Below are 23107 nucleotides of genomic sequence, written 5' to 3' on the forward strand. Positions count from 1 at the left end.
CCTGGAGCTGGAAACTGGTTCCGGGGCTAGTAAGCCTCGGCCCCCGAAAAGACGCCCGGCGAGGAGACACCCGCCCGGCTGGTGGGCCGGCCTTGCTTCGGCTTCCGCCACTGATCCGGCAGCACACGGAGCGAGTCCGCCTCCAGCGGCATCTCCATCCGGGTGGCGGCGAAGCGGGAGAGGGTCCCTCAGCCGGGCTCGAGTGGAAGGATGGGGCAGGCTGGCCCCCAGGAGGCCGGGCGGGATGCGGCCCAGGGGAGCACCGTGGGCCTGGCGGGGCCGCCTCAGCCCGCCGCGGCACAGACGGAGGAGTCGCAGCGCCGCCTCTTCTTAATAAAAGGTCCACGGTCCCGCCGCCCGCCCTGCGCGCTCGGTTTCGGAACAGACGGGAGGGACGGAGGGAGCGGGGTCCGGAGCCCGGGCCGCGCTCGCTCGCTCTCCGGCGCTTGAAGCCCGTGTGTATGTCTGTGCTTCATGGTACCGGTTGTGGTTGCTTGGTTAGTGGTGAGGTAAAGGCACTTTGTGCATGCTCACTTCCCCATATTCCTGGAAGTAAGCCTATAAATTAAAACCCAGGCTGAACCTCATCCAGGTTAAAATCCGAGAGGGTCTGGTTCAATGAGGAGAATAGTAGTAGGCAGACTTGGAGGTATTTTGGAGGTATAAAAGTTCACGTTCCTGGATGAAACTTGGCGGGGGGCGGGGCGGGCAGAGCATTTAAGTTGCCACAGTTGTAACAGTGAGCTACTAAAATGTCAGAGATGAGAACCCTCGCCTTTTAGGATAAAAAGCGGTATATAAATACTTGAACTAAAATAATTACTATACCGATTACATTTCCCTGTTAAGAAACAGCGAGGAGTCTGTGTATAATTTATCAAAATTGTGCATATGTGTGCTAAGTGTACACATGGGATTGTCTATTGCCTGTACCCCAAGTATACATACTACACAGTGTGTTTATGTGCAAGGGCTGAATATGTTAATCTACACCAAAGTTGCCCATTATTTTCTTTCTGGAAGTGATTTCCGTGAAGGAATTTTGGTCTATGGACATACACACAGATGGCAGCTTCTTGCATAGACAGGTGGCACGTGAAGTGTCCCTAGAAAAGATTGCAAACTGCACAGTTGAACAATACCTTTGTTAGGACCAACCAAAAATAGTGTGCAAGCTTTTGTTATGTATTCCCTCACAACTCAGTGTTCAAAGCGGGATGTCTGCCCTGCTAACTGTGCTGGACCTGGAATGGTCCTACCCGCTGTATGAACTAGTGAGATATCAGCGTAAACTACCTGGGTCCACTGTGGGGAATTGGATGTACTCAAAACATCTGGTTCTGTATATTAGAGCTATTGTGATGGACCCTATAGAATTTGGAAGAGTGGATCTCTTAGACTTAAGAAGGCCAGAGCTGGAGACTCATCTGCTGTATGTGGCATATCCTCTTCAAATACCAACACATGTTCAAGTGACAGCTTGAAGTAATTAATGCTGCAAAATGCTGCATTATGTCCTCCTCACAGAAAAGGGAGCTGGTGGTGTGGAGCATCTGCACCAGAGGCACTTGAATGTGCCAGGTTGTCTTGACAACTGTGAGATGTAGAGGACCAACTGTATATCTCTGTCCTTATAATTTGTACCATGGGCAAACTTTGGACAGTCACCTAATACTACTACCAGAATTATTCAGAAATTTAAGATGCCACTGTGATCTTGAGCAGCAATACCCCTCTTATTTTGGTAGTTTACCAAGCAGCTTGATGGCTGTTCCATTCATTTGGGAAGCACTGATAGTCCTTAAGTTCAAATGGTTTTTTAAGTATTTCATTTATTTGTCTTTACCTAGGCAAAGGTGACCTAGGTCTGGTTGTTTTACTCTTGTTTTCATTTTGTTGGCAGGTGGAATTTTTCTTACTACAGTTGCTACTGCAGGAATTCTAGCAGGTTTTGGTACAACACTTGCCATGGCTAAAAAGAAAAACCCAAACTGGTTCAATAAGGTTTGATTATTTTAAATTTCTTTGCAATTGTGATAAAAATGTAGCCTTGTAATGGTGTTATTGCCAGGTTCCTTTTAAGGACCAATCATTTGGAAAATAGAGTCATTGTTTAAAGAAGATAGCATGGGCATAACGGTAGAATACAGTTAGGCCTGTGGTAGGTTAAAATCAATGTGGTTTTTAAAATTTAAATTTTAGTTTTTAATTTAAAACAGCAGCAGCAGAGACTGCACAGTACTGACTCCAGATGCTCTCTGTCTATTGTACTTTGCAATAACTGCAGTTTTCTAGTCAGCAAAGGCATTTAAGTGCTATCTCTGTTCATGTATCCCCCTTTATAATCAATGTTAAAACTGGTTCTCTGGCTTGCCAGCATAGAAATCCTAACTCTGCCATGCCATCAGTCTCAACTTAGTATGACTCAACCAATCAAACACTGCGGACATTTATTTTTCATCTCCTTGAAACCTGCTTTGCTGAGTAACTTGATTGTACAATGTTCTGAGCATTTATAGCCCGATATGATGCATGTTTACAAGTCCATTGATTTCAGTCGGTCCATTCTGAGTATGACTAATGTTAAACATTACCCTATAACTACAGGATCATTATGCCCTAGGCAGTAGTTGAGCAGATTTCTAAACAGCACTTCTCTTAAAGTTATTGCAGAATTGGTAGTTTAGATTAACAGCATCAATATAGTTAATAAAGTTAGCTGTTTCTTCTCCAACTTACTCATTCCCATGGTCTGTCACCTCTGTCCAAAACAAAGCCCTGAAAATGTGAAATGTTTCCAAGATGCTTGGAGTTCTGTTTTCCACAGCACATATTCTGTTAGGATTTTGTTGTTATTCATATACAGAGAAGTGCCCTAAGTTAATAAAAGAAACTCTATAATGTAAAAACAGCAGTTAATAAACATGTGACCAACATCCCTTCTCTTAAAATAGTAGCATTTCCCTTTTTTATCAATGAGATCTTTTCTTCTTTAGTGAAGTTTCTAGCAATTAGTTCATTACTTGTCTTGAAGGTATAAATAGCTTTTGCACACATCATATGACAAAAATTGTCTGCAAACAACACAGTGTAGCCGAATATTCTATACCCTTGAGGCAGTACCTCATGTGCAAATGCTCTTGAACCAATATACCCAGATTCATAGTCTTCAATTATTGCTCTTTGAAGGCTTTTCTGCTCAACATTTTTACAAAAATACCCTGAATGTATTTTCATTTCAAAACTTGTTGAATCCTTTCATAATACAAAGTAGAAAGAATCTTTATTTTATACATTCTGTTTGGATTCTTTTACATAGCAAATTTCACACAAAAACCAGCTGTGGATATCTTTAACAACTGATACAAAGACTCATGAGATGTTTCATAAATACAGTGGTACCTCAGGTTACATACGCTTCAGGTTACATACGCTTCAGGTTACAGACTCCGCTAACCCAGAAATAGTGCTTCAGGTTAAGACCTTTGCTTCAGGATGAGAACAGAAATCGGGCTCCGGCAACGCGGCAGCAGCAGGAGGCCCCATTAGCTAAATGGTGCTTCAGGTTAAGAACAGTTTCAGGTTAAGTACGGACCGCCGGAAAGAATTAAGTACTTAACCTGAGGTACCACTGTAATAAGATCCTGCAGGAGTTTAATGTAATGTGGGCATAATACAGTACTTGCACAGCAATCCAGTTAGGTGGTATGTATTACTTCAGTCACACTCCTTGGCTGAACCTCTGGACTTTTTGAAGTTGGGACTGTTTAAAAAGTTGCACAAAGTTCCAGTGAAGATTAGCTACTAAAAATAGAAATTGAAAGTACGAAAACTTTCATGGATTATACATTTGTGAATGGTGTCCCATATATCTTGTTACAAATACAAATGTAGAGTAGTTTTGTACTGGTTCAAGTGCCCTGTTGTTACTAGCCAAAAAATTCTGGGTATTGTAGCCTTATGAAAATCATCTGAATTATCTTTTAGAAATCCCTTTCACTCTTAATGGCACTGCAATTTGCCAGAGCTCCTTAAAAGGAAACTGACAGTTTCAACCTGCCTACCTACGTGACCGCCTCTCCTGGTATGCCCTGCGGAGGACCTTAAAGTCCACAAATAACAACACTTTGGAGGTCCTGACCTGAGCCGCAAGGTGGTTAGATTGGTCTCAACTAGGGCCAGGGCCTTTTCAGTACTGGCCCCGACTTGGTGGAATGCTTTGTCACAAGAGACCAGGGCCCTGTGGGACTTGACATCTTTCCGCAGGGAAAGACAGAGCTGAAAGACAGAGCTGTTCCGCCTGGCCTTTGGTTTGGACTCAGTCTGACCCTTATGTTTCCCTCCCCTTATGGTTCTGATTTATGGGCTACTACTAAAATGAGGCTGCATTTTAAATTGTATTTTAACCCATATTTAAATTAACTATTTTTTCCTCCCCCCCCCCCATTATGTTTTATTGTAATTTTATTGGTGTTAGCCGCCCTGAGCCCAGTTCTGGCCAGGGAGGGTGGGGTGTAAATAAAATTATTATTATTATTATTATTATTATTATTATTATTATTATTATTATTAGCTGCCTTAATCTGTATGCAAACATTCAGACATTTTTGAACATAAGTATCCCTGGATAAAGCAAGACCAAATTAGTGTTTTAAGCTTCTCTCCAGTAACCATTCTTTTGTTAATCACTTGAATGTTTAGAAAACCAGGAGTGATATACATATGTGATAAGAAACATTCTCAGAAAGCAACTTGCCCTACCTTACTGAAAATGCTTCTTTGTTGGTTCACTATGATATATTTCTGTTCATTAAAACAAAAAACCTTCTTCTAGGGTGTGGTTGCAACAGCTGCTTTACCAGAGAGTGGTTCGTCCATTGCCTTACGTGCCTTAGGATGGGGTTCACTTTATGCCTGGTGTGGAGTTGGACTCATCAGTTTTGCCATCTGGAAGGCTTTGGGAGTTCACAGTGTAAGTAGCATTACTTTATGAATCATTATGCTTTTGAAATTCCTGAAAGCTTATACACTTTCTTATGCTTGTTTATATTGCATCATGTGTGAGCCTGGTGCTTTATAATAACATACTTTTTTAAAAAAGAAAAGAAAAAGCCAGTCTCTTGTTCCTAGAATCTTACAATCTACTTTTTGTTAAAGATCAGACAGAACAAAATGGAGGGAACAGAAAGGCAAAGATAATAAATGGAGAAAAGGGGAAATAAAAGAGACAAGGAGAGCAAGGGGTGAACATGCACCTCTTGAGACTTTGTTTTGTAAATATTACTGTATGTTTCATAATGCTGGATAGGACCTGAAAATACAATTGACACCAAATGCTTGGGCTCTCCCCCATGAGTGGTGATTTTGTCTTTCTTAACCTCTCTCCTCCTCCCCTCCCCTGGGCATAATATATAAGCTATTGGATACTAAATCAGGAGCTGGCCTGATACTGATGCTGGCCTGTCAGCATCACAGTTTTCCATCCATGATGACAAAAAAGAAAAATAATTGGAAGACATAAGGTGTTCTTATTAATCAACCCTGAATCTCCTACAGCAACGGTGTCAAACTTCCAAGAGGCTGCAATCTACTCTCACTACAGTGGTACCTCTGGATGCGAATGGGATCTGTTCCAGAGCCCCATTTGCATCCTGAATAGAACGTAAGATGCATATGCGGGTGTGCGGGTTGTGTTTTGTCGCTTCTGCGCATGCGTGTGACATCATTTTGAGCGTCTGCGCATGCACGAGGGGCGAAACCCAGAAGTAACACGCTCTGTTACTTCCAGGTTGCTGCAGAGCATAACTTGAAAACGCTCAACCTGAAGCACATTTAACCCGAGGTATGGCTGTATAAATAAACTGGCAGTGATCTACCCATTGGATTGACCAGAGCTTTTTTTTGTTTGCATCGATCTATGTAGATTACGTGATTGGCAAGGATTGGCCCGGGGCAGGCTGGTAGATCGCAAAAGACAGGTTGGACAGGCTTGTCCTACAATTGAGGTTCATGGACTGGAAGTAGAGTTTTCATTTTAGGAATAAAACTTGATGGGTGTCTTGGTAGAAGCAAGGAGGTTAGGGAGTTGTTCAAGGAATCAGGCCTCTCCTACTCCTTTTAAGACTGAATTCTTCAGCGATCCAGACAGTCACTGGCCACATAAAGAAGATATGAATAATTCTCTCAGCTCCTCCCTTTGCATGAGACAGCAACTGCGGAAGTCTTCAGTTAAATATAACTCATCAAGTGGCTCACATGAAGTGAAATTGCTGTGTGTTGTGGGTGCAAATCTCATTCACAACTCTGCTTATTAAAGCGAGATATGATCGTCTGAACACAGCCAGTGTGTCTTGTTGCCCTATCTTGTTACAAACAGAAGATTCACCAAAAGCTATTAACAGATAATTAGCAGGTGGTCTTACCATCAGAAGTTAGAGTTCTTACTGAAAATTTAATACTTTTTTTTTACTTCGATTAGTAAAGGTAAAGGGACCCCTGACCATTAGGTCCAGTCGTGACCGTCTCTGGGGTTGCGGCGCTCATCTCGCTTTATTGGCCGAGGGAGCCGGCGTACAGCTTCCAGGTCATGTGGCCAGCATGACTAAGCCGCTTCTGGTGAACCAGAGCAGCGCATGGAAACGCCGTTTACCTTCCTGCCACAGCGGTACCTATTTATCTACTTGCACTTTGACATGCTTTCGAACTGCTAGGTTCGCAGGAGCAGGGACCGAGCAACGGGAGCTCACCCTGTCGAGCTCACCCTGTCGCGGGGATTTGAACCGCCGACCTTCTGATCGGCAAGACCTAGGCTCTGTGGTTTAAACTACAGCGCCACCCGCGTCCCATTACTTCAATTACCATGGTGAAAAAAAGACATTACTACGATTTTTAAAAAACCAGATATGAAAAGTAGGAGAAAAAGATATGCTTGAAGAGATTTGCTAGAGTCAGACACTTACTTTCTGATTTATTTAACAGAAATTAGCTGTGTCAAAGACACCACCATTTGTTTTTTGTATAGTGAACTCTATGGGATCAATGGAGAAGAGGAAAGAGGTGAGATTTGCACTTGGAACCAAATAGCCGTTCCAGCTGCTCAGCCCCATTCCCATGCCTGGTGTGCTGCTAGGAAAGGACAAGAGCAGGAAATGCTGGAATAATCCTTGTTCCATATGCATGTCATATTTCTGCACTCAAGTCAAATGTGGATTCAAAATTGATAATCTTTCATAAGCTACTTTCAAAGCTATAAAGTAGGATGTAAGTAAATAAATAAATAAATGCATACATTTTGACAAACTGGCAGGTGCACTAGCTGCTCTGGCCTAAGCACTGGTTGATAGTGTTGTTACATACTTAGTGTTACTGCAGCCATGTTCTCATGATCAAATCATGAGTTAATAAGGTTATGCGTATGCTTTGCATACCAGTACTTCATTCTTCCCTTGACACAAGTGAGGAAGCAAACCAAGAAGCCGCAGTCAATTCATAGTTTCCTGTATTTTGTGAACCATGGTTCATAGATCCCAAAGAAGCCAGACTTCAGTAGTCAGCTTTTAATTTTGGCCATCTGTTGGGACAGTAAGTGTGGTAACAGACACAAGAAATCCCAGAAGCCGCTCTGCTGTTGAGGAGCTTAGGAACTGTTAGTTTAGGTATTTTTGATCACTGCTTTGGCATTTTTATTTTAAGTGCCATATAATTCTGTACAGTAAATGAAATACTCGGCTGAAAAATGATCCACGAAAATATCACCAACAGAGAGACTGCATACACTAATCTCCAGATGAATCTGATGACATACTCATCTGTAAGTACATCTTGCAGGGAGTCTTATTGGGAACTTACTAAGTCTCTTGAGGGAAGGGTTATGTGAAACAACACATTGAACATTTGAAAGTCATGTTGTCTGGTTATAACTCCCAAGTTATCTATGCACTGCTTGCAGTGCCTGAACTGAAGAGGCAAAGGAGGATAAATTAATGCTAGCACATTAACTAAAATAGGGGCTATAGTTGTCTTGCACAACTTTGGGTCTGCAGGGTCATAGTAATAGCATCAAGCAATATTGTATTGCCATTAAGTACCCTTTAATACATGCAATCCTGATTTTAGCAAGGGAAATCTTTAGAAGGTGACACAGTAAAACAGAGATTAATGAGGATTAAAAATAATGATGTAGGGACGCATCCCAGGAGACTGCCCTCTAAAGATGCAATTGGAGAAGACTTCCTGGAAAGTCCTTTGTTGCTGCACAGCTACATCTGGTGGCAGGAGAGGAAATGGGCCAAGTTTTAAAAGTTCTTAAAAGGCCATTTCTCACCACAATCTTAGCTGTTCTTTATCTGTTTGTAGTGTTAACCCTTGATAGATTATTTTTCCTTGCTGACTTCCCCTTTAAAAGTATTAAGTTAATGGGAATGTGCTTGCACTTCTAACATCCATCTTCTAAACAGATTAAGGAACTGACTACAAATTAATTTATATTATGTGTAATTTTTTAAAAGAAAACCTGCTTTGGGAGGAGGGAAATTTAGAGTAGCGAAGCAGTGGGGAGTCATATTTCCTGTACCATATTTCCTGTATTTAGTCATGTCTGACTCTTCATGACCTCATGGACCAGAGCACTCCAGGCACTCCTGTCTTCCACTGCCTCCCGCAGTTTGGTCAAACTCATGCTGGTAGCTTCGAGAACACTGTCCAACCATCTCGTCCTCTGTCGTCCCCTTCTCCTTGTGCCCTCCATCTTTCCCAACATCAGGGTCTTTTCCAGGGAGTCTTCTCTTCTCATGAAGTGGCCAAAGTATTGGAGCCTCAGCTTCAGAATCTGTCCTTCCAGTGAGCACTCAGGGCTGATTTCCTTAAGAATGGATAGGTTTGATTTTCTTGCAGTCCATGGGACTCTCAAGAGTCTCCTTCAGCACCATAATTCATAAGCATCAATTCTTCAGCGATCAGCCTTCTTTATCGTTTAACTCTCACTTCCATACATCACTACTGGGAAAACCATGGCTTTAATTATACGGACCTTTGTCGGCAAGGTGATGTCTCTGCTTTTTAAGATGTTGTCTAGGTTTGTCATTGCTTTTCTCCCAAGAAGCAGGCGTCTTTTAATTTCGTGACTGATGTCACCATGTGGAGTGATCATAGAACCCAAGAAAGTAAAATCTTTCACTGCCTCCATTTCTTCCCCTTCTACAGTGGTACCCCGCAAGACGAATGCCTCGCAAGACGGAAAACCCGCAAGACGAAAGGGTTTTCTGTTTTGGAGGCGCTTCGCAAGACGAATTTCCCTATGGGCTTGCTTCGCAAGACGAAAGCCCATAGGGAACTCTCCGGGGACCTGTTTTAAATTGCTGGCGGTCGGGAGCAAAGACTTTCGCCCACAGCCGGCCTTCAGAAGAGGTCCTGGACGTTCGCTGCCGACCCCCAGCATTTAAAAATCTCCCCGGGACAGCGGAGGCTTCGCTCCCGCCCGCCAGCATTTTAAAATCGCCCCGGGACAGCAGGGGCTTTTAAAATGCTGGCGGTCGGCAGCAAAGCCCTCCTGTCCCCGGAGCTTGCGGGGCGGGAGGTGGGAAGAAGGGCTTTTCTTCCCACCGCCAGCCTTCAGAACAGCCTTCTGAAGGCTGGCAGTGGGAAGAAAAGCCCTTGTCCCCCCCCCCCAGCCTTCAGAAGACGTCGGGGGACAGACTGTCCCCGGACCTGGTCTGAAGGCGGTTTCCCTAGGAACGCATTAATTGATTTTCAATGCATTCCTATGGGAAACCGTGCTTCGCAAGACGAAAAACTCGCAAGAAGAAAAAACTTGCGGAACGAATTAATTTCGTCTTGCGAGGCACCACTGTATTTTCCAGGAGGTGATGGGACCAGTGGCCATGATCTTAGTTTTTTTGATGTTGAGCTTCAGACCATATTTTGTGCTATCTTCTTTCACCCTCATTAAAAGGTTCTTTCATTCCTCCTCACTTTCTGCCATCAAGGTTGTGTCATCTGCGTATCTGAGGTTGTTGGTATTTCTTCCGGCAATCTTAATTCCAGCTTGGGATTCATCCAGTCCAGTCCTGTATCAAGTAGTCCCCTCCAAACAGCTCCCGCACCCCTGCTTGCTTCACCTAGTCCTAGGCCCATCCTGGTTGGTTAAGGCTACCAGGCTTACCTGCTTTAAAATGGCAATAGTTCATCTGTTGTTGGAAGAGACCATATCTGGATCCCACTGTTCTTCTGTTATCCTGTCAATGTTATAATAACCAATTTCACCCAGGAATTTGTGTAACTTGCTCAAAATCAGAGCATACTGATTTCTTTCATTATGGCTTCCACCCCAGTTTTGGGACTGAAGCAGCCTTTGTCACTGCAGCTGATGACCCACATGAAGAAATATACTGGGAGAGTTAATTCTGGTGGTCTACTCAGTGCCTTTCAGTACCATTGACCTTCATATGGGCAGTTTTGCCAGGATAGGGCTGGGGGGGGAGATATTACTCATCTTCCCTTTCAGAAGGTTTCCCACCCTGCTTTAGATTATGATAATAATCTGGCTCTATTGGTTTGGGTTTTTTAAGTCCTGGTGTATTACATTGTATTTTATTATATTTTCAACAATTGGTTTATTGTTTTTGTTTTCCTTTCAATGCATTCTTTAGCTGATTTGAATGTCTTCTGCTGTTTCTAAAGGATGTTATAGGTAAATCAGAGAGGGAGCTGCACAGTTCAATTGAAATTTCTCGAGGTTGCTCTGTGTGCATCTAAACTTGTAAATACTGTGGCATGTGTGTACAGCAAACATATGTTTCCAGCCACATGTAGCAGCCAAGTACATGTGTTAAGGAACTTTGTTAAGGATTGGCTGTGGCATTCACTGCATGTAAGCCTGCTTGCAAGGTTGCATTCATCACATATGAAGTGGCAGTGTACCAAGTCTCTTGGATCATTTCTCTTAGTTCATTCTCTTTTAGCCTCTCCATGCCAGCACTGGTGTGTTTGCTGGCGTAGAAAGTAGGAAAAATACAAGTATTCCTGCCCTTCTTCCCCATCCCTTGATCTGGATGTTAAAAAGACTTATGAGGCCAACATTCTGAATAAATCCTGTATTGCTAGGATCAAGATTGTATCTGCTGTTTAGAAAGGCTGGACTCTCTTCCTTGTGACACACTACCAATTTGCCCTATTTATACTATGTCTGGTATAGCCCTTTGCTCTCCAGAAATATTCATCTGATAATAATGGAGACAGAGTCATTCTGTTCCACAAAGAGAACATTCAGGAGACAGAGAGAGAGGGGTGTGTGTGTGTGTGTGTGTGTGCGCTCCCGCCTCACAAGAGTTCTTGTGTATTGAGTCAGCAGATGGGAGCAGAAGTCTTGTCCTCCCTGCCCCCCCAAATAATTTTTGCCTAATTGCAAGTATCCTCACGAATCAGTTATTCTAAAGGAACGCATCTAATGATGACAACCTCTTTTCCAGCTTTAATTTCAGTTCCCATACAATGATAATAGCTACATTATGTCAGCAGAGAAGCGATTTGACATAAATATGTAATAGTTTTCCAGCAGTAATAGCTGAATTGTGGCAATTTATTTTTAGCCAGAGGTAATAAGCAGTGTATCTTTATATTTAATTAAAGCTGCAATTGCAACACTTTCCAGCCATGGCAACATAACTTTGTCTATTTGCCACTCCCAGCTAATGTTTTTGTTTAGAAAAGAGAAAAAAAAGTGGGAAGGAAAGAAAAAGAGAGGGGGGAAGTGTTCAGAATTTGAAGTGATCCATGGCAATTAACAAGCTATATCATCTGAGAAATAAAAGCCCTTTGTTCAGGGTGTCCGCCATAAATCAATTTTCTATCACTTCAGAAAGCAGAAACGATTTTGTTTTTCATAGCGAGGATGAGTCATAAAGGATATTTGTGCTCTAAAAAAAATGAATTGTAGTTAATATGTATACAGCTGGTGGATGTGAACCAAGAAAAATACTGTGGGGAGGAATTCTATGACCTTATAATTTATAATTTTCGTGACAAAATGTCTAAGTCTCTTTGCTCTGCACATATGTTAACCTTTAAAAATGCTAAGAATAAGCTGGCTTTGTGTGCTTTCATCATGTATAATTAAAATGTAGACTATTAATTCAATGTATTTATGTATTCAAAATGTTTATGTCCTGCTCAACTTTTGTATTAAACTAAACAATTAGAGAAACAAACTCAAAAATATAAAAAGGAATGCATAAGTCATAGGAATACACCAAGTAACTATAAAGCCAGGTTAGATGGCAACGCCCATGGAGAATAAAAAGAGCGCATAAGCACCATTTTTAAAGCTTGATTCGCTTTGGAAAGGCCTACTTGATTCATAGGGGAAGGGCCATGTCTCAGCTGCAGATCATCTGTTTGGCCTGCAGAAGGTTCTTGGTTCAGTCCCCAGCATCTTCTGGTAGGGCTGTGAGAGAGTCCCTGCTCTTTGGAGAGTCAGCAGAGAACACTGAACTAAGATGGACCAGCGGTCTGGCTCCATATAAGGTGGCTTCCTAGAATAAATGAGTTTTGGACCAAACTAGATGGAACAGGGGCGTACTTCCCCTGAACTTGGAAGCTCCATATAGCCACCATACTATTGCAGCCGGTTATCGTAAGAACTGCCCTTCAGCTTTAGGAACTGGTATCTGAGTTTCCTCCTCTTAACCTCCCCATTCCTCCCCCATATTTTATCTTCTGTCTTTTAGATTGTCAGCTTGGCAGCAGGGACTGTGTTGTTTTAATTGATTGTATATCAGCTGCTCCTGGAGTCTTTTTGGCTGATGAGTGAGGTACAAATCCTCTAAAATAAATAATAATAAATCCTAACCCCAGCAGCCATTGATAGACCTTTCCCCCCCCAATTAATTTGTCAAATCCTCTTTTAATAATCCTTGAGGTTTGCTGTTTTTAAGAACAGCTTTTCCCCCAGCCCACCTCCAATATCAGTTAGTGGCCCAAGCAGCAAAAAAAATGCTTAAAAGCAGCGGAGAGTAGTGAGGTTGGATTGGGATACTTCCCTGGCACTGCTGTTTATGTTAAAAGAAAAAAGAACCCAACTATGCTTCAGATGTGAAGGAAGCAGAAACGTGTACTGTATAAAATACAAGTAGCCGACCCATTATGTCTATTTTGGAGTTTTGATGAATATTTGGAACAATGCCCTGGCTATTAAGAAAGCCTGTTTTCATAAGGTTAACTCAGTATTTCTGCATATTCTGATAGCTGGTGTGACAGTGATCACATCTGTCATTTGGGCGGAGAAAACAGTATCTCCCCATAACGCTTTCATCAAACCCAGGGCTCCCAAATTCAGCGGAGAGCTCCCTCTCTCATCTTTATGCAGTACAGAAAACGAAAGGCTCATAATCTGTTTTCACTGCCAGTCAGGACTCTGAAAGGAGGTGAGGTTCTTTGAACTACAGAAGTAAAATGTAAGCAGTTCTTTAGTGTCACAAACATTAAATGAAGGCATGTCATGCCAGTGCACCGGCATTCGCACTGCTTTCCTATTACTTTTCAGACACAATTCAAAGTGCTGGGTTGTTGTTTTTTAATCTATAAAGTCCCAGGTAGCTTGGGCCAGCCAATACCATAGAAACTGCCTTTTCCTCTGCATTTTAAGATTTGCTGAAGGCATCTTCTTTCCTCCCCTTAACTTTATTTTTCATATTCCCCAAATGCATATAACAAACATGTACCACCCTATGTACCACCACCAGAAACCTTCCATGCATATGCAATGATTTAGCATGATTTAGCAGGTTTGCATAATAGAGTAGATTGCATCAGCTAGGCATCTTCTACTCTTCGTGTTAACAGATTGTCTCAGATTGAGCTATGGGTGGCTGGTGGCAAGGAGACAGCATTGCCCATTCCAGTGTATTGGATGAACATGTATCATGCGCTTACAAAATTGTCTTTGGTCTTTGCCTTCCTTGTATTCTTTGTGTCTTCCTAACCATATAATACATAATAATAATAATAATTTATTATTTATACCCCACCCATCTGGCTGGGTTTCCCCAGCCACTCTGGGTGGCTTCCAACAAAATATTAAAATACAGTAGTCCATGTGCCAAGCTGAGACAGCAAAGGAACATAGACACACATTGTCAGTGGCTGCCCTGCAATTGGGGAACACTGCTCAGCTAGAGCTGGGGGAGGGAACCTGTGGCCCTTCAAATATTGTTGGACTTCAAGAAGCTGCCCAAGGCCTGTTTTTGTGTTTTCCATACAGAAGTAGTCCATCCCTCTCCATTGGCCATGCTGGCAGGGGCTGATGGGAGTTGAAGTTCAGCAGCCTCTGGAGTTCCCCACCCCTGTCCTAGAGGTTACTCAATGTCTGGGCCTGACATTTCCCAGAAGAACAGTAGTGAAGCTTCCCCTTTAGGTCTTACATTTGGGTTCAGCAGATGTAAGGTTTTCTCCTTTTTTCTGCTTTATTTTCTTTCAATTTTTATGTTTAAAAATGCTTGATATCTGATGCTTATTTCTATATACTGTTTCTTCTTTGTTCTTTCAAGTTTTAATAAAAAATCAAGGAAAAAAAATTAGTTTTAATGAATATTTTATTTTATCTTGGGGTTGTTGTGTTTTAAAGCAACAACAACCCTGTTATCTTCTCCGAACTCTAGATAAATGGAAACTGAATTAACTGAATAAATAAAAATTAAGTTAAAGAGTAATGAACTTACTGAGATCTGAAGGAGTACACAAAATAGCAAGGATTTTCTTTGGGGATGGTGGGCTCCTTTATAGTCTATAGATGAGTCTCTTTCTCTCCCCTCTCCCAATTCAGATTAGTTTGAACAGATGCCCAAGTACTTTGCAGTAGCACAGTCTTGTTTTTTCATGTGACAACTTGTCTGTGGTAAACATTTTAAAATGCAACATGAAATGATAGGTGCTTTCAGAGCTCTTTTTGTTATTTTTTCCTGCTGATGCAGGATCATTAGCTATGATTAGAAAAAGACTGTGATCATCTGACTTTTATGGATTATTTGCCATGACAGGAGTGGATGGTATCTGTTTTAGGTGAAAAGACTGACAGTCTGAAGTGCAATGGTTGCTATTTGTGCATTATCACCAAGGATAATCTGCATCCCCCGCTTTCAGGCAGTGTGAAGAAAATAAAAGTTCTGCTAGGTAAAATTAGTTTCAGAAAGTTGCCATCAGAAATCATATGTGCCAAGATCCTAAGTCAAGTGTGATGGCTTGTTCTGGATAGGGCTACGCTCACCTAGAAGGAAGAGGTCCATAGCTTGGGCGTTCTCCTGATTCCAACAGTACCACTGAGGCTAAGGTGGCATTGGTGGCTAGGAGTGCCTATTTCTAGCTACCACTCACTCTTCTTGAACAGAGATGACTTGGCTCCTGTACTTCATGCTCTGGTAGCCCCAAGATTGGACTACTGTAGCAGTCCATCTGCATTGGCATGTATCAGTGTGAGAATCTCAAGAGCAGAGTATGCATGCTTAGGATTTTCTTCTTCTAAGGAAGAAAGGTTTTAAAAAATACAGTTGTGAAATATCTCTGAAAATATTATTATGTGTTTTAGAGCTTCCCATTTTCTTCAAAGAAAAAAGCAATTATTTGATTAAGCCAAAGTTGCAGTGTGTCCCTAACTTTGATGTGGGTTATGTTATGTTAAATGTATTTCTCCACTCTTCTCTTGTAGATGGATGAATTTCGGAACAAAATGCAATCAATATTTCCATCAATTCCCAAAAATGCAGCACTGCCTGTTGAATGGGAGGACATTCTGAAATCCAAATGAGCAGCACATGAAGGAACTCTGACTGAATTTTTAAAAAGCATAAGAGAAGTAGAGTGTATGGAGGAAATGTCCATTCCAAGGAACAGGGAGAAAGAAGGTCGTCACTCAAAGTCAATTGTATGGAACACAGTGAGCCATACGTTTGTGCAGCAAGAGTAAAATGTGCTGTTTGATCACAGTTGTTAACTTGGATGATGGTAACAGGTATAATAAATGTAAATAAAGATCAAAATATGGATGAGAATTTGTCTGAAGCAGTGATCTCAATGTGTTTTGAATACAGAGGTTGCCACTGTTTACTGACAAAAGGTTGTTGCTACCAGACAAGCAGATGGATAACAGCACAGGCTTGCTTTTCTGTCTCATACAATGCAGTTCTAAGGTGTTAAAAAGGGCAATCACAATCAGTGAAATACACTAAAATAGTTGTTAGTCCCCGTCTGCTGGATTAGTGCTAGCTAAAACTCCTCCACTGAAAACAAAGATGTAATATTATGCCTCTGCCTGGCACAGCTCATTTCTGTTTTTAGTCAGTGGGTGACCAAGAGCCAAAGGAAAAGAATGAACAAGGTCCTGTAGATCTTTGATGTGCTCTAAGACAGGGATGGAGGACTTGTGTCCCTTCAGATGTCCCATACTACAATTCCTTTCATCTTTTACTGTTAGCCAGGCTGGCTGGAGCTGGAGGAAGCAACATCTAGAGGGCCACATGTTACTCTTCTCTGCTTTAAGGTCTTTGGAGCACAATTCAGGGGATAGGACGGGGGTGGGGTGGGCAAAATACTGTTTTTACAATTTTGTGGAAGAAACAGAACTGGCCTCTGTCAGAAGTGGTATACCAAGACCATTTGTCTTCTCATACCCAGGAAGGCTATAGCCTACATTCTTGTTTTATTAGAGGAAAGGATCTAACTCAGCATTTCTGAGAAATACAGTGGAGGTCTGAGCTTGTCCCCCAGTGGAACCTGGGTCCGTTTTCACTTTGATGCATCTATTTAAGAGTCCCAAGTAGGTATATGGAGGAAGTTCAGTCAATAAAGATGGATGACTCAACACCATGGGAGTTTGAAAACTGTGGTTCTAAAAATACTGTTTCAAATTTATGCCATTGAGATAGTGCCATCTGGCCAAACACATTATTTTAGCAGTTAATGATTAATTTGATGAAAGGGTAAGGTTTTTGTTTTGCTTCTGTAATGTTCTCCTCGCTGTTAAATTAGGACTGGTGCATTTAAAAGCAAACCTTCCCTTTTTTGTAGCGCATCATCTGTACTTTGCATTCTGAATGTTCTTGGTTATGAAACAACAGGAATGATAAACTTCAACGTTGCCTGCCTTACTGTAATTATCTTGTACAGAGAATCATATTTATCTTGAACCTACTCTGAAGTAAGTTCATTTGAGCTGAGTTTGACACACTCCTAAGTGTATAGGATAGGAGCCTAAGTTGTAAGTATCCTGTTAACCAGGAATACATTTTTTTAGAGACTTAACAAAGAACACACTTCATAATACATTATAAGTGGTAAATATAATTTTGAGCACTTGAAACTTAAGGCAACTGTTGGTCATAGTCATGTCCAGATAAAAATATTACAAAACATCTTTATATTGGAAGCTTTGAAATTCCTGAGACTATGAACTTTAGTGCACAAAAGGGCTTCTGTGTATTAAACAGAGGAAAATACACACCAAAAGAATGTTGTTTACACTGATTTTCCATGCATGCAAAACCCAAATCATTTTCTTGGTCCATTATCATTACCATGTGGGTTTTAAAAAAATAAATAGAGGTCAATTCATTAAAATGTAAGTGGGCCATTTGTTCACATTCCCCCTGATGTGTTCCACATATAGCCAGAGATCAAGAAAGGTCATAGAAATAAGTAATTCAAGCTCCCACAGCTACCTAACATAAAGCCACAAAAATATAATGGGAAGGAGAACATGGTTCCTAGGTTCAGTCCATGGCATCTGCAGTATAATATATCTTGGACAGCAAGACAGAGAAACATCTGCTGGGGGGAGGACTTCAGACAGTTTTATATTTCTTTTCTTTATACATTATGGCCACTGAACTTGAAGGGCAATGGCTACAGGGAAGCTGTAGAGACACTTCTTCACTCTTCATCCTCATACAGTTTTCCCAGTGAAGATCACCCCCTAAATTGTTTTCATTCCCACAAATGAAAATATGCAAGTATGTTTGTTTATTTTACTTCACTGGAGGCAAAAACTGCTGAGTGTGTCCTTCCCCCACTTTTTACCAGTAGAAAAAATGGCATGGAGTTAAGAAGGGCCACTTCTCCTGTCCTAGACTTCCACTTCTGATTGCAGCTTCAGTGGCTACATTCGGGTTTTCAGAACAAAACAGAACACACCCATCCTGAGACCCAGAGAGCTGGTGCTAGAGGAGTCGTTACTTAGCTAGAGAGACCAATGATTAAGGCAGTTTAAAAACATTCAGCAGAAGGTGGACCACAAATTTTAACAAACATAAAAGGAAGGACACTCCTACTATAGATGCAACACCTTGTCCTAGTCCAGTTTTTGTGTTTTCTTTAGCACAGAGGTAGCCAGCATTGTGCCCTCCAGAAGTTGCTGGACTCCAACTCCCATCATCCTTCACCATTCATTCTGGCTGGGACTATGGGAGTTAGAGTCCAGAAACACCTGGAGGGCATATTTGCCACAGCTGCTCTAGGACATGAAGAGAGAGCCATTACTTCCAGAGTGCACAAATCCTTTTAAAGGGAGCTGCAGGAAAACTAGGGTTTTCTAGGCCAGACTGAAAGAAGGCCTGAAGCAAGATGCCTCTAACCTATGCATTCATATGCATACCTTCCCCTGTTGATATGCATTTTGAACCATTTTTGTTGTTGTTGGAGAACTGCATTGCAAGATTCAGAGAAGTGCAAAGTTTGACTAATGGCTGCATTTTGGTTTATGTATTGTTTCGGGAAGAGTGAATTAGGTAGGGTTGCATTGAAATGCAACTGAACCAAATTTTATTCATATATAGCAACACAATTGGATTCAGGAAAAGGCTGTTGTTGTTATTTAGTCGTTTAGTCGTGTCCGACTCTTCGTGACCCCCTGGACCAGAGCACGCCAGGCACTTCTGTCCTCCACTGCCTCCCGCAGTTTGATCAAACTCATGCTAGTAGCTTCAAGAACACCATCCAACCATCTCATTCTCTGTCGTCCCCTTCTCCTTGTGCCCTCCATCTTTCCCAACATCAGGGTCTTTTCCAGGGAGTCTTCTCTTCTCATGAGGTGGCCAAAGTATTGGAGCCTCAGCTTCAGGATCTGTCCTTCCAGTGAGCACTCAGGGCTGATTTCCTTCAGAATGGAGAGGTTTGATCTTCTTGCAGTCCATGGGACTCTCAAGAGTCTCCTCCAGCACCATAATTCAAAAGCATCCATTCTTCGGCGATCAGCCTTCTTTATGGTCCAGCTCTCACTTCCATACATCACTACTGGGAAAACCATGGCTTTTACTATACGGACCTTTGTTGGCAAGGTGATGTCTCTGCTTTTTAAGATGTTGTCTAGGTTTGCCATCGCCTTTCTCCCAAGGAGCAGGCGCCTTTTAATTTCGTGACTGCTGTCACCATCTGCACTGATCATGGAGCCCAAGAAAGTAAAATCTCTCACTGCCTCCATTTCTTCCCCATCTATTTGCCAGGAGGTGATGGGCCCAGTGGCCATGATCTTCGTTTTTTTGATGTTGAGCTTCAGACCATATTTTGCGCTCTCCTCTTTCACCCTCATTAAAAGGTTCTTTAATTCCTCCTCACTTTCTGCCATCAAGGTTGTGTCATCTGCATATCTGAGGTTGTTGATATTTCTTCCGGCAATCTTAATTCCGGCTTGGGATTCATCCAGCCCAGCCTTTCGCATGATGAATTCTGCATATAAGTTAAATAAGCAGGGAGACAATATACAGCCTTGCCGTACTCCTTTCCCAATTTGGAACCAATCAGTTGTTCCATATCCAGTTCTAACTGTAGCTTCTTGTCCCACGTAGAGATTTCCCAGGAGACAGATGAGGTGATCAGGCACTCCCATTTCTTTAAGAACTTGCCATAGTTTGCTGTGGTCAACACAGTCAAAGGCTTTTGCATAGTCAATGAAGCAGAAGTAGATGTCTTTCTGGAACTCTCTAGCTTTCTCCATAATCCAGCGCATGTTTGCAATTTGGTCTCTGGTTCCTCTGCCTCTTCTAAATCCAGCTTGCACTTCTGGGAGTTCTCGGTCCACATACTGCTTGAGCCTTCCTTGTAGAATTTTAAGCATAACCTTGCTAGCATGTGAAATGAGTGAAATTGTGCGGTAGTTGGAGCATTCTTTGGCACTGCCTTTCTTTGGGATTGGGATGTAGACTGATCTTCTCCAATCCTCTGGCCACTGCTGAGTTTTCCAAACTTGCTGGCATATTGAGTGTAGCACCTTAACAGCATCATCTTTTAAAATTTTAAACAGTTCAGCTGGAATACCATCACTTCCACTGGCCTTGTTACTTGCAGTGCTTTCTAAGGCCCATTTGACTTTACTCTCCAGGATGTCTGGCTCAAGGTCAGCAACCACACTACCTGGGGTGTACGAGACATCCATATCTTTCTGGTATAATTCCTCTGTGTATTCTTGCCACCTCTTCTTGATGTCTTCTGCTTCAGTTAGATCTTTACCACTTTTGTCCTTTATTATGGTAATCTTTGTACGAAATGTTCCTTTCATATTTCCGATTTTCTTGAACAGATCTCTGGTTCTTCCCATTCTGTTGCTTTCCTCTATTTCTTTGCATTGCTCGTTTAAGAAGGCCTTCTTGTCTCTCCTTGCTATTCTTTGGAAATCTGCATTCAATTTCTTGTATCTTTCACTATCTCCCTCGCATTTTGCTTGCCTTCTCTCCCCCGCTATTTGTAAGGCCTCGTTGGACAGCCACTTTGCTTTCTTGCATTTCTTTTTCATTGGGATGGTTTTAGTTGCTGCCTCCTGTATAATGTTGCGAGCCTCCACCCATAGTTCTTCAGGCACTCTGTCCAGCAAATCTAAATCCTTAAACCTGTTCCTCACTTCCACTGTGTATTCATAAGGGATTTGGTTTAGATTGTATCTTACCTGTCCAGTGGTTTTTCCTACTTTCTTCAGTTTAAGCTTGAATTCTGCTATAAGGAGCTGATGATCTGAGCCACAGTCAGCTCCAGGTCTTGTTTTTGCTGACTGTATAGAGCTTCTCCATCTTTGGCTGCAGAGAATATAATCAATCTGATTTCGATGTTGCCCATCTGGGGATGTCCATGTGTAGAGTCGTCTCTTGTGTTGTTGGAAAAGCGTGTTTGTGATGACCAGCTTGTTCTCTTGACAGAACTCTATTAGCCTTTGCCCTGCTTCGTTTTGATCTCCAAGGCCAAACTTGCCAGTTGTTCCTTTTATCTCTTGATTCCCTACTTTAGCATTCCAATCCCCTATAATGAGCAGAACATCCTTCTTTGGTGTCACTTCTATAAGGTCTTGTAAGTCTTCATAGAATTGGTCAATTTCAGTTTCTTCAGCACCAGTAGTTGGTGCATAAACTTGGATTACTGTGATGTTAAAAGGTCTGCCTTGGATTCGTATCGAGATCATTCTATCATTTTTGAGACTGCATCCCAGTACAGCTTTCGCCACTCTTTTGTTGACTATGAGGGCCACTCCATTTCTCTTACGGGTTTCTTGCCCACAGTAGTAGATATGATAGTCATCCGAACTGAATTCGCCCATTCCCGTCCATTTTAGCTCACTGATGCCCAGGATGTCAATATTTATTCTTGCCATCTCATTTTTGACCACATCCAACTTACCCAGGTTCATGGTTCTTACATTCCAGGTTCCTATGCAATATTTTTCTTTACAGCATTGGACTTTCCTTTCGCTTCCATGCATATCCACAACTGAGCGTCCTTTCGGCTTTGGCCCAGCCGCTTCATCAGCTCTGGATCTACTTGTACTTGTCCTCCGCTCTTCCCCAGTAGCATGTTGGACACCTTCCGACCTGAGGGGCTCATCTTCCAGCGTCATAACTTTTATATGCCTGTTGTCTTTGTCCATGGAGTTTTCTTGGCAGGGATACTGGAGTGGCTTGCCGGTTCCTACTCCAGGTGGATCACGTTTGGTTAAAACTCTCCACTATGACCTGTTCATCTTGGGTGCCCTGCTCGGCGTAGTTCATAGCTTCTCTGAGTTCTTCAAGCCCCTTCGCCACGGCAAGGCAGTGATCCATGAAGGGTTGCATTGAAATGCAACTGAACCAAATTTTATTCATATATAGCAACACAATTGGATTCAGGAAAAGGCTAGACAAGTTCTAAAAGAAAAAAAATGGCTTGCCTAAATCAGTTCCCTCATTGTGAGATGTGAGGTTACAGGGAACCAGGCAGAGGCCCTTCTCGGTGGTGGGACCCACCCTGTGGAAGGAAATAAACAACTAGGAAATAAACAACAAGGAAATAAACAACTATCTGACATTTAGAAGACATCTGAAGGCAGCCCTATTTAGGGAAGTTTTTAATGTTTGATGTTTTATTCTCTTTTTAATCTGTTGGGAGCTGCCCTGAGGGGCTGGGGAAACCTGGCTTCTGAGGCAGATGGGTGGGGTATTAACAACAACAACAAAACAACAACAACAACAACAACAACAATAATAATAATTACTAGTGATTTCTCCATCAAAAGTTTGAGCCAGAGAATTGGTGATTTCTAGCTCAGTTGTTTTGCTTGTACACTACCCTAGATCTTTATCCATACTATGCACGAGTGATGCTACACTCTGTGTGAATTTACAGCAGCGTTGCAGCCTGTACAGTATTGGTGGAAGTTTGTTTGATTTAAATAGCCTTGTTTTAAATCACTGTGCTGCTGCATGGCAGGAAGAATGCATATGCATACTGCAGGGGAAATTGGGGATTCCATTATTTAGCTCTTGGAAGAAGGGGGGGGGGAAGGATTGTTGGGTTCCTAAAGTTCAGATCAATGTGACAGATCCAGATGAGGGTGCAGTACTGCCATGTTGCAGTAGAGTGTTTACTTTGAAGTAATCTTATTTGCTTCAACCACTTTGCTGTAAGTGGTTAAGATTTGTCAACAGGACTATTGCTGCTGCATGTTGTTGTTGTTGTATACCCCACCCATTTGGCTGGGTTTCCCTAGCTACTCTGGGCAGTTTCCAGCACATATAAAAACATAATAAAACATCAAACGTTAAAAACTTTCCTAAGTGAAATCTCTTTGCTGTAAAATTTTAAGAAAGCAGTAATTCACTCTAGAATATTT

General features: G+C 42.0%; 1 protein-coding gene across 2 annotated transcripts; it reads left to right on the forward strand.

Moving 5' to 3' along the window:
- Window positions 1-16037, forward strand: TMEM242 (transmembrane protein 242). 2 transcript variants are annotated; one of them, XM_082215365.1, is made up of 5 exons: window positions 1-340; window positions 1904-2004; window positions 4835-4972; window positions 6979-7056; window positions 15695-16037. In XM_082215365.1, the coding sequence occupies exons 1-5, from the start codon at window positions 211-213 to the stop codon at window positions 15791-15793; spliced, it is 546 nt and encodes a 181-aa protein (XP_082071491.1). In that variant the 5' UTR covers window positions 1-210; the 3' UTR covers window positions 15794-16037. The 2 variants fall into 2 exon arrangements, with proteins under 2 accessions (XP_082071491.1, XP_082071492.1); XM_082215366.1 differs by lacking the exon at window positions 6979-7056 and having other exon boundaries at window positions 52-340.
- The last annotated feature ends 7070 nt before the right edge of the window (window positions 16038-23107 follow it).

The sequence above is a fragment of the Podarcis vaucheri genome (genome assembly GCF_965113315.1).
Source record: "Podarcis vaucheri genome assembly, chromosome: 3".
Lineage (NCBI taxonomy): Eukaryota > Metazoa > Chordata > Lepidosauria > Squamata > Lacertidae > Podarcis > Podarcis vaucheri.